Source organism: Columba livia, chromosome 1 (genome assembly GCF_036013475.1).
Source record: "Columba livia isolate bColLiv1 breed racing homer chromosome 1, bColLiv1.pat.W.v2, whole genome shotgun sequence".
In the NCBI taxonomy this organism is placed as follows: Eukaryota; Metazoa; Chordata; class Aves; order Columbiformes; family Columbidae; genus Columba; species Columba livia.
Genome location: NC_088602.1, coordinates 157,718,336 through 157,730,547, shown reverse-complemented (window position 1 = coordinate 157,730,547; position 12,212 = coordinate 157,718,336). Strand labels below are relative to the sequence as shown.

The 12,212-nt window shown below is 40.3% G+C and overlaps 1 protein-coding gene across 6 annotated transcripts in view; it reads left to right on the top strand.

The window, feature by feature from the left end:
• CAPS2 (calcyphosine 2) overlaps positions 1-12,212 on the top strand; it is a 35,441-nt gene that overhangs the window by 448 nt on the left and 22,781 nt on the right. The window contains exons 2-7 of one of the 6 annotated variants that reach the window (XM_065040718.1): positions 552-601; positions 3,464-3,570; positions 6,085-6,131; positions 7,378-7,423; positions 7,554-7,673; positions 10,795-10,965. In XM_065040718.1, the coding sequence (XP_064896790.1) occupies positions 3,493-3,570; positions 6,085-6,131; positions 7,378-7,423; positions 7,554-7,673; positions 10,795-10,965 (462 nt within the window). In that variant the 5' untranslated portion in view covers positions 552-601; positions 3,464-3,492. Of the gene's footprint in view, positions 1-551; positions 602-1,932; positions 2,380-3,449; positions 3,571-6,084; positions 6,132-7,377; positions 7,424-7,553; positions 7,674-10,794; positions 10,966-12,212 lie in introns of those variants that run through there. The other 5 variants (XM_005510235.4, XM_065040725.1, XM_021298132.2 and 2 more) reach the window with 5 other exon arrangements.

Below are 12,212 nucleotides of genomic sequence, written 5' to 3'. Positions count from 1 at the left end.
GCTCTTTGTGGAAAACTTAGTTCTGGGGGGAGTGAAAAGCAGTGTGGGTTAAGTCTTAGAGATACATTTGTAGTCAAGTTTCTTTATTTGGAGTGAGAAATTTTGTGACAGAAACTATTTTAAAGTAATTATGTCCAAGTTTGCTGTCTCCTAAGAAACTTTTGTATAGTTTTGTGTGTCAATTTAAACCTTAATGCATTACAATGGATCACTTAATTTCTTCCCCACCTGTCACTGGTTAAAATCAGCAGCTGCCTAATAACTGATTGATACCCATTAGTACTATATCCCTGTTTCATATTTATTTTAACAGAATAGAACCTGGACTTTTGGTTCATTGTAGTACACTTTTTCTTACATCAGTATCAACAGATGTATGGCTATATATCATCGAAGAACTGTGGGGCTTGGGGGTTTATTTTTTCAATACATTATGCCAACTTGATAGTGGCTGTTGTAGGTCAGTGTTAAGAAAGCCTTTTTTATTCTTTACTTTGCCAGACTCATGTTGTCCATATCTTTATTTTCTACTTATTTTTTGTTCACTTAAGGCACATGCCTTTGGAACTGTCACCCTTTAATAACAGCAATTACATTAGAGGTAAGTCTGACAGAACAATGCTGTTAAATTTTCTGTTTTATAATTGCACAGCTTTTAAGTAGGCCAGTTATAATGCCTGAACTCTTTTGCCATCTTTGTTCCTACAGGAAAATAACACGTAGATTTGTTTTTTCTGGGGGAAATGTACTGTAGTTAAAGGGACCAAGACTATTACTGTGTCACTCACTGAAACGGAATGAATTGTTCATTCGTGTGTGGAAACATGGTACATCGTTGGTTCTAAAAATGGATCACACAGGCTTGGGAGGAGAGCAGCGTTTAGAAATGCATCCTTAGTATCAGTGTATTAGTTTTACAGTAAGTGAGATTTTGCCTGTAGAAAACTAATTGATCAAAAAGTAAGGGTTTTGTAAGAGGTGACAGATTTTTTTCCCAAGACAGATAAATCAGAACTGGTACTTGGACACAATTTGATTTTTAAAAATTACTGACGTGGGTCTGGTCATTCAGCACAACTGGAACTGTTTAAAAAAACCCCTGTAATTGCATAGAGGCTGTAGTCTGAGATTATTAGTGAGGGTTAATAAAGTGAACAGAAACTAATTTTCAAGCCTTTGATCAGAAAGAATGAAGGAATAGGAACCAAGTGTGCTGCACTACAATGGTGTTTGCTGTTCGTGGCTCCATTGCTTGCTCTGGTGTGGGTGCAGGTCAGCAGTCACAGGGCCATAGACTGTCCTGAGTTGGAAGGGACCCACAAGGATCATCAAGTCCAACTCCTGTCCCTGCACAGGACAACCCCACAGTTCACACCATGTGTCTGAGAGTGTTGTCCAGTCTCTTCTTGAACACTGTCAGGCTTGGGGCCGTGACACCTCCCTGGGGAGCCTGTTCCAGTGCTCCACCACCCTCTGAGTGAAGAACCTTTTCCTAATGTCCGACGTAAACCTCCCCTGGCACATCTGCCATTCCCTCGGGTCCTAGCATTGGTCCCCAGAGGGAAGTGTCTTCCAGGTGCTGCCACTGTTGCTGGTGACATTCTTACCCACAGGACTTCACTGCCTCACCAGCGCTGTGGCTTTCCTGTTCACTAGTCTTTGGGTGCTGCTGCTACCTGAAGCCTTTCAGCTTGTGGCTGATTGCTGTATTTCTGACCCAGCGCTACAGACATTCACCGTGAGCCCTTTCGCTGCTATTTTGAAGTCTCCGATGTCAGCAGCCTCGGTCTGTCGGTCTGTCTGACACGAACCTGTGCAACGCCGAAGTGTCCCGGTGCTCCCAGCAGCTGCGCGGGGGGGCAGCAGAGCTGGCGGACTGGCAGGCGGGCGCGGGGAGGGATGCTCGGGCAGCCACACCCCGAGCTGGGCGCTTCCTCAGGAGGAGCAGAGAACTCGTTCTCCCCTCTCAGCTGAGGCGGAATCTTGCGAAACGTGGGTGCGAGGCCTGGCTCAGATTGGCCCCTCCGCGCTGCTGTAGGGCAGGCGGAGGCGGGGGCGGTGCCGCGGGGCGCAGGCGCGGGCGGGAGCGGTTCCTGCCCCTCGGGCCGCGGGCAGGTAGGGCGCGGAGTGCGCGGCGGGGCGTGGTTACCATGGAGACGCGCGGGGCCGGGCCGGGCCCTGCGGTGGGACCCCCTGAGCCGTGTCCCAGTGCTCTTCCGGGAAAATACAGCGTTTTCGTGGAGATGTCGGAGCTCCTGATGTTTATTTCGTCTCTTACAGCGTTGATGTTTGTGATAAAGTTATTTCAGTGCGTAAACTCTTAGATACAACAACACTCACTTTTTCCTGTGCCTTCATTTGGGAGGATGCTACATTTCAGTAAGAGCCTGAAGTCGTGTGAAGATGGAGGGGAGACCTTATCGCTCTTTACACCTACCTGAAAGGAGGTTGTAGTGTGGAGGGTGTTGGTCTCTTCTGCCAAGTAGCAAGTGATAAGACAAGGGGAAATGGCCTCAAGTTGCTCCTGGGGAAGTTTAGATTGGATATTGGGAAAAGTTTCTTCTCAGGTTGTCAGGCATTGGAACAGGCTGCCCAGGGCAGTGGTAGATTCACCATCCCTGGAGGTGTTTAAAAGATGTAGAGATGAGGCTTTTAGGGACGTGGTTTGGTGCTACAGTTACGTTATGGTTGGACTCAATGATCTTAAGAGTCTCTTCCGACCAAAAAGATTCTGTGATTCTTCATTTTAAGTGCTCTGGGGAAGGGGGTATGGCTGGGAGGCTGGCGGGTTGGTGAGCTGCTGTGTGGCCATCTCCGAGCAGACCCTGCAGTTGTGCTGCTGCTTGGTGGAGGAAGGGACACTTGGGAGATAAAACTCACATAGTAGGTAGAAATGGGGTCAACTTTTGTGGATGGTGATTTGAAAACTGAGCGTCTGACTCCTGGGAACTAAAAGATAGGTTTGAACCAAAAGCCTATCAGCATGGAAAGAGAAACCAGCAGAGCAGAAGGTGGCATACTGGTAACAAGTCATTCTGGAGCTCTCAAGGCCTGCTGTGTGCCAGGGGGGCTCTTATGTCTCCCTGAAAACATTTCATCCCAGGGCATGGTGCAGCTGAGAGCCAGGCAGCAGCTGGGAGTGAGGAGTAAAAAAAGGCTGGATGTTACCAAGGGGTAGCAAATCAGTAATGCTGGTATGAGAAGGTATGAATAGAAGCATGAGGGAAAGAAGGAGTTAAACTTGAGGCAAAGAGGTGAATTTGAACAGGTATCTGGTTAAATATTAGTAAGGAAAGACTGAAATGAAGAGGTAGTGAAATAGGGAACCCAGTAATATTTCATAGATTGCTGAAGACAGTACCCACATTACTGGTGATAGACACATTCTTTCTAAAGCAATATTTATTTACAGAAGTACTTATATAAAAGACACATTGTTTTATTTGTAGTGTTTTTTTCCCAGCTTATTCTGAAGATTGTCATTGAATTTGCATGGATTTGGAAGTTAGAGGAGTTGCTGCATCCCCTCGAAGGCAGGCTCAGCTGTCATCGATGGGGAAGAAACGTCAGGTATGTTAATAGTATGTTGTGTGGTTGTTTTCCTTCTGTATTTTGACATTTTTACAAATATCTTCATCATACTTCAGAAGGTTTTTAGTTTGAGGTTATAATGCATTCTGTAGAGAAGGAAACTTTTAAAGAAATTATTTGTGTCAGAAACTGATAGTTTAGTATGGCAACTTCTCAAATGAAGGAGAAAATTTCCAGTAAGAACAGCTGTCCCAAAAGAACTGATGTTCTGGGTGCTTAGCTAGGATGTGGAGGGCTGGGGAACAAACCAGTGTTTGCAATTAAGTGCAACAGAGGCTTGAACCTGTTCTGTGTGCTGCTGTCTCAGGCTGTTGGTGAAACTGGTAACAGGTGTGTCTATGTTTTTGTTTTACAAGACAGCAAGAAAGTGAAGCAACTTCTAAACCGTAATTTCCAAAGACACAATTTCACGTTGATGTCTAAAATGAATCTCAGTGCTCTGCATCCATTAGGAATAGCTGGAAAACAGAATTCCCCTGCATAATAATCTATTTTGAGATAACTTAGGTGTGCAACCTTCACAGGATCACTGTAGCAGAAACTTTGAGGTTAACTTTTGAAAGCCTGATCACTAAAAGTACGATCTTGGGTTCTGAAGGCCATTGTTGTTATTATAGCTAAGATAAATATCGACATTTTTAATAACAGTTGATTTTTCTCACAGAAATTGTGTACTTTATGCCGATGATGTAAAGTTAATTGGTAATCTTCCCTCAGCTCCCAAGAAACCATTTAACTTCCTTATTTGTTGGATGACCGCATGAGGAATTCTTGGAGTTTGACTGCCAAGTTGCTGTTTTCCTTGTTTGTTTGATTTGGAATGAAAAAGGACCTTTTGTAAACAATACATGTCAGTTTTATAATGTTATCTTTTAGCCAATCTTTTAAGAATGAAATACTTGTATACAACAAGAGCATTTGGGGTGTTTAGTGTAGGTCAGGGGTATCAAACTCATTTTCATCGGAGGCCACATCAGCCTCGCGGTTACCTTCAAAGGGACAAATATAATTTTAGGACTGTATAAATGTAGAAGTAGTGAAAATGAGTGTAGGTTGTAAAAGAAAATGAATGTCCATTTTTCTGTAATGTCTCACCTCTTTTTTTCTTCTCTTTTTTGTACCTCTCAGTTTTGAAATTTAGACTCATTAGTCCATCTGATTCTTGGTGGCTTGCGGAAATAAAACATAGATTAAAATTAGGTTGAAACTGTGTGCTTTACCTTGTAAATGTGGACAGTTTTCAGGATGATTTTTTGCTTGCTTGCTTCATGATCTTATGACTTCTGGAAAAGGAATTACGTTAATACTTTAACGTTTAGAATGTGTTATGTTCTTTACCTTATCACAGTTGAAGTAGTACAGAAAAAATAGATTAGAAATAGAAATAGAATAGAAAAAATAGATTGTGATTTAATGCGTTACATTTAAGAATAATACTGAATTGTGTTAGATATCAACGGTTTTTTAACATATTTGACCACAAGGTGGTGGTATTTAGTATGTGCGAACTTCCTGGAGGGAAACTTATTTTTCTAAACCTGGACAGCCGTTTTTGAGGGCACTAGAGGGTAGTGTTGCTGAACTGTGAACTGCGTTTTCAGGAGCAGGTGACAAGTGTGTGTGGCAGGAAGGGAGTGACAAGTTTTGTGACTGCTCTGAAGTCGTGAGAGGTGTTAGGGCACTGCTGAGATAGGATGTCTGCACAGTTCAGACTGTGATGCTGAGATCTCTGAGCTGAAGAGGGTGAGAACAAAGATGCTGGCCCTGGTTCAGAACATCCCCAAACCACATGTTGTTCCAGATTGGGAGGCCAGATGGGGGAATTGTTACCAAGTGCTTTCCCCAGACCAACTGTCTTCCCTAGGGATTTGCTTTTGGCTCTTTTCAGAAAGCTGTAGGGGGGGTAGGTTGAGCTTTGGCTGGAATTTTTTCTTCTTGCTATGTTTTTGCTCAATTGAGTTTGGAGATCTGTGTGGTACACAGCCACGCAAAATTGTGTGAGTACACAAGCTGCCTAGTCATCATCATGTGCTGCTGTACTAAAGCTCATGATACAGTTACAGCAAATCTCAGGGCTTTTTTGGGGTCTGAGTAGCTCCACGTGAGCCAGCTGGCTGTCACTATTGTTTTGGTTTGAGGGTTGGCTGAGGGGGTGGTTCCCAACAAACAAGGGCTTCTACAAAGTCTCAGGGACATGGATTATTTTTAGCACATTATTAACAGCTGACATGGGTGCTATCTGGAGTATGGTTTCTTAATGGCTGGAAATCTTTCTGTTATGATCAGTAATCAGTCTTTCAGTCTTATGATCTGTAAGAATCAACTCTCAATGAAAGGTTTTTGTTTTGTCCTTTTGTTAGTAGCATCATGGTCAAATACATCAAACACATACTTTGAGTCATTGATTTTAAATATTCCAGAGAAACTGAAAGAGAAAACTGTGTACTTTAATCCTGATCCCTGTAGGTATGTAATAATGTGTTGGTTTTTTAGGGCTGGAGACCAGATACACGGGCTAGTCATGGTCCTCGCCCACCAGAGTAAGTCTGCTTCTATTTCTGATCAGTTTGTATAACTGTGCATTATTAATGAAACACAATTGCATTTGTATTGGTATGCAACTTGGTGTTCCATGAAATCTGTCATCATAGGCTTGTTTTCTGTGATTTTATATTTAGAATAGAATTTTTGATGCATTATTTGTATTGAAATTAAGTTGATTTACATTTGGTTGAGCTTAATGGTAGAGCTGTATTCAGGGCTTATACCTAGTCTTTCTGGAATATTTTTAATATAGTAGTCTGCAAAAAGAGAAAAAATTTTGGTTTTGCTTTAACTATTAGCCTTCTTTGCAGGTATTAAAATAAAAATTATAGAGAAACTGTTGTGAAGGGGTTTTACAAGCAAAGGGAAATTTTGTACAGTGTCTATAAAATTTAAAACCTTATAGTTACTTCTGCAGATAGGCAATGTCTGCTATTCTAAGGATTATGTTTGACAGTTTAGTTTGTTGGGTTTTTTAAACTGAAATGCCTTAAAGCCAATATATCTCTACATTATTTTACAAGTATGTGTGACCATGGCTTTGGATTGTTTGTAATGAAGTCAAGGAATATAAATTTCTGTGTACCATCAGTCATTCTTTAATAAAAAGGACTGAAAATTAAGGACCTCTCTAATTCCAATAAGTAATCCTGTTATAACAAGATTCCAGAGTATACTTGGAGTAAAGGCAGAAAACATGGAGATACTTTGATGAATTGGGAGATGTTTTCATTTTGTTAGCACAGTGGAAGCCAAATGTACATTAGCATTTCATTCTGCTTAATCTCTTTCAAGAAGTAGGGAAGGTTTGCATCCCAAGGAGCTGTTGCTTCTCTGTTGCCTCTCTGTTGACTGATTATAGAGGGATTTTGCCACAGACCTGCCGTGGAAAACAGTACTAAGGAGTCCCTGATTTATAATCTTGTTGCAGCAGCTCCTGCTGGAGAGTGAAGAGAAGCTGGGGTGGCCACGCTGGGAGTGAAGAAGGGCTTTGCAAGGGCCCTTTTCAGCTGCCAGGGTGCTCTGCGCTTGGGGAAAAGCTCGCTGGCCAATTTCTGAGCTGAAGCACAAGAGACTATTAGAGATTTGCCAAGTAGGCTGTCTCCAATTGCAGGGAAACTGTTCCTAGCAGGGAAATTTTTGTGAAGGAGCTGATAATAATAACTAATAGACAGCTTGCTTTTACTGTAATTTAAAAATAAGAGGAAGTATTACTATTAAATGCCTTTCAACTTCCTGCAGGGTGCCATGCCTAGATCTGGAGAAGCTGGGAGATTCTGATGAAGAGGTAATTATAAATTAATTCTGTCCTGAAGAGTTTTTAGAATTCATGTACTTCAGGAGTTTGTAAAAATATCACTGTAAATATAAATCAGTCATGATTACTTGTCTTTTTTCTTCTTTTTCTGTAATTTTAGGATGGAGACTCTTACATACCATACAGTGGAAGTTATCCTCCTACATGCACTCTAGGTTCATCTTCAGATTGGAGAAGATCATTGCAGACGCCACATGCACGGCATCATCAGGCTCAACAGGTCTGTCTGTTTTTACAAATACGCTCCTTTAGCAGTAATTTAGAAAACCATATTTAGCATTATTATACAAATTCTCTTTGTTTCTTTTGGTTAAACTCGTATCTCAAAGTTCTATTGGTCCAGAATATTTTGATCAAAGTACTTTTTACTGAGAAACCTCTAGAATATTTTAAAAATCCTATTTTCTTAAGTACCTTAGCTCTTTTTTGTTGGTTGATACACTCATCTATTTCATCATACTTATTTTTGAGGAGGTGTATTAATAGCTAGCTTTATCAGCAATTTGTTGAAGCAACTGAAAAATGTAATACTTCTGAGGTAGTGTGTGACTTTGGTTTAGCTTTGTAAACAAAATGGAACTTAGAGAAATAATAAAGATAAGATCAGTAGTAGTCAGTAAGCATCTGGAGAAAAAACATATATTTATAAACAGTAAGTATTATTTGTATGGAAAAATTGTTACTCTTGGTGAAAAGGAGACTTGGAGTTAAGTGAAACTGTTTCATAGGGTTTTATTAAGTCTCTTGTCTTTAAAACAGAACTGTGATGTTAACTTCAGAATTAAGTTCAATTTGTCAGAGCACTTCTATTGTAAAATTTCTTGATCACATATCAGCTGTTTTTTTTCCCTGTATGACTTAAAAAACTTGATCATCACTCATCCTAGATGATTTTTAAGGAAAATCACTAGTCCAGATGCCAACGTTCTGGTTTATATTACAGTGCAACACTGTTACAGTTCTACGTCCTCTATAATAAGTTTAAGAATGAATTTAGTTACTCAGTTATTTCAATTATTCCATGAATGTAGGAAAACATTACCTTTGAATTCTTATATCTGAATGAAATTTGAAAAAGTGAGTGTGACCATTTTTATTTGATCATTGGTACATATTTAATTTCTCTTTTCCTTTAGTTTGAAAAGGTATCTATAAAATCTTGTCAGAGGAAAATGGAGGTAAAGTAGCTGAAAAAGCGTACACTGACAAAATAACACTAGCAACTCAGTAGTAGAATGGTATAGTGTATGATCTGAAAATGTAATGTTTTAACTTATTTTGTGTGACAGGAACTAGCTTAATGGAGAGACTATTTTAAATGTGCTGTCATTCCATCAGTAGTTTGAATGTTTAAAATGTGATAATTAAAGGGAAAATGCTGAAGCACTGCAAACAGGAGTCTTCTGTTTGTAGTCTTTATGTATTTGAGAGATTAGATATCTAGAGCTTTAAACTAATTCAGGAATGCTACCTACACAATTATTTTATTTCATAATTGTGCACCATACATAATAATGGTAAAAATCTTACTAGTACATTTTTATTTGGTTAGGGTGCAGCAAATATCTTAACTTATCAATGTTATCTCTTTTTGGAAGAATTAGGAAATATGCTGTTTAAAAATCCATTCTTTCAAAAATATTTAACTTATGTAAACCTAAGAAGTACTTTGAGTGTTTTTAAAACAGAAATGTAGCTAGAAAAAAAAACAAAACCAATTATTAATTTGTACATAACCTATGCCCTTTGAAACAAATAATATAGTGACTTGTGTGGCAGGACTCCAAATTGGCTGGAGCTCAAGAAGAATCTGCCAAGATCATGGTTTTGTGTTTCCCCATAAACCAAACGGTTTATCAACTTGGAAAAAAATGGGCATTTAAATAAAAACTGAAACGGTTAAGTGTTGTGGTTTTTTTTTTTAAGCAATGGGCTAAGAATGTGTTACTTCTCAGAATGTCTATGTGCTCAACATAGGTATTTATGCATGTCTTAAGATGCAACTGTGACCATGCAACTGCGGAAAGGTTGTTTTTCCTCTGCACTGCACTGTAAGCATGCACTGCAACTGTACTTAAGTTGCTATACTCTTTTAGGTCTCTGCCTACAATTTCATCACTTGCTTAACCATTTTGTTGAAATATAACATTCTTACATATAGTTCTGTCTGGCTGCAGGAAGGCTAATGAAAGGTTCATGTGGCTTTGTCTGTTTGTCAGGGTCTTTCTTCTCTGCTTTCCTTTCTATCATGTTACTACCTTTCTGTCTTCATTATGTCTTGAATACTGAAGTGCTGAATGTGCAGGATTATATCTTCTGTTCACTTACCCTCATTTGCTCTCCCTCTCTCTCTTTTTTGACTGACTTTTTTCCCCTCCATCTTTTTGTGGAGAAGATTTTGAAGCAGTTCTAATATATTTCAATGTATTCTTCTGAGTGGCCTTTATTTCTGCATTGCTTGCTTCTGGGGTCCTGACTGAACATTCCTTTAGCAAGACATATTCCAGCTTCTTCAGTAACACACTGTGTAAGTAAATTTGCCAAAATAGGTCACTTTGGAAGAATAATTTAAATACAATCTCTGTCATTCAGGAATTAACCAGTGAAGGGATGTGGATCCTCTTCTGCATGCTAAAGCTGCCCTTTCAAGAACATAAATATTTTGGGGTTTTGAGAACCGGTTTTCTAGAATGAGACTGTTACACTATTGTTGAAAGATGGGGTGTGTCAAGTAGAGATGCCAGATAGAGCGATCTTACTTTTGTTAGCATTGAAGGAATATCACTTAAACGTTGAAGGTGTTAGTTATTCAGGGAGAGAAAGAAGAATGGAGTCTTGGCTTTATGTCATTGCTGCTGTGTCTGCTGATCCAGCCTCCATTGTGTAGAGCAGTGAAAGGGATGTGAAGTTAGGAAGTTACTTATGTAACTTCACAGCCTTTTCAGCTGATACTGTTCTAGGGAAGGAAGTCCCAGTACTAATACTCATCTGCCATCCACAAATATTAGAACTTCTGATTGAAAAAAATCCATCAGCCCATTTTCAGCCATCCAAAATAAAATGTCAGAATTTCTATCTTATAGGACAGAACCACTGTTTCTTGGCTTCTCTCCTTAAAAGGGATGTAAAACTATTTGGCTGTGTACATTTTAGATTAAAAGATGGCAGCATATGAAGGACTCAGTGAAAATTAAGCCTGAATATACAGTCATATTTGCATTATTAATGTGAAGCATAGTGTAAAGAAGTTTCAGAAGTTACACTGGATGGGAATTATAATAATGCTGCTCTCATTCAATGGATCAACCAGAGGCTTTTATATTGATTATTCTTTGCTTTAGCATTCTGTTTTGGAGCAGAAGACAATACCAGAAAATCTGCGATCCCCGACAGACAGATATAAGCTGAAGTATCGTCAGTATGAAGCAGATCTGAAGGAAGAATATAAGCAGTATTCTCAGAGAATTGCAGAAAAGAAAAAACACCTCCGGTGTCCAGAAGCTTCAATAAAGGTAGCTGGCAAATAAGTAATTGCATTATTAAATAGCAAATGTATGCATGTTTTTATCATAAATAAATAAAAATGTGTGATTTAGGTCTAATTATGAATAGAAAACAAAATATAGGAAGCTTGTTTCAGAATGAAAAACTGAGGTCCTCTGAGAATCTAAGTGTGCTTGTATTCTATGGTAAGATATGTAACTTTTGCCCTCAAAATGCGTCTCTATCCTGAGCATGAAGAATAGTATAGAATCATAGAATAGTTTGGGTTGGAAGGGACCTTCAGAGGTCATCTAGTCCAAGCCCCTACAATGATCAGGGACATCTTCAACTAGATCAGGTTGCTCAGAGCCCTGTCAAGCCTGGCCTTGAATGTTTCCAGGGATGGGGCATCTAACACTTCTCTGGGCAACCTGTGCCAGAATTCTACCACTCTTACTGTAAAAAAGTGTATTCCTCCTGTCTGGCCTGAGTCTCCCCTCTTTTTAGTTTAAAATCATCACCCCTTGTCTTTTCGCAACAAGCCCTGCTAAAAAGTCTGTCCCCATCTTTCTCATAGTCCTCTTTTAAGTACTGAAAGGCCTTGATAAGGTCTTCTTGAAGCCTTCTCTTTTCCAGGCTGAACAACCCCAGCTCTCTCAGCCTGTCCTCACAGCAGAGCTGTTCCAGCCCTCTGATCATTTCTGTGGCCTCCTCTGGCCCCTCTCCAACAGGTCCATGTCTTTCCTGTACTTAGGTCTCCAGAACTGGATGCAGGACTCCAGGTGGGGTCTCACAAGAGCAGAGTAGAGGGGCAGAATCACTTCCCTTCACCTGCTGGCCATGCTCCTTTTGATGCAGCCCAAGATACAATTGGCCTTCTGAGCTGCAAGCGACTCATGTCCAGTCTCTCATCCACCAGTACCCCCAAGTCCTCCTCCGCAGGGCTGCTCTCAATCCCTTCATCCCCCAGCCTGTGTTGATCCTGGGGGTTGCCCCAAGTGAGCTGCAGGACCTTGCACTTGGCCTTGTTGAACCTCATGAAGTTTACATGGGCCCACTTCTTGAGCTTGTCCATGTCCCTCTGGATGGCATCCTGTCTCTCAGGTGTGTCAACTGCACTACTCAGCTTGGTGTCATCTGCAAACTTGCTGAGGGTGCACATGATCCCACTGTCTGTGTCATTGATGAAGATGTTAAACAGTACTGGGTCCCAATGTGGACCCATTAGGGACAACACTTGTTACCAGTGTCCGTCCAGATTTTGTGTCATTGACCA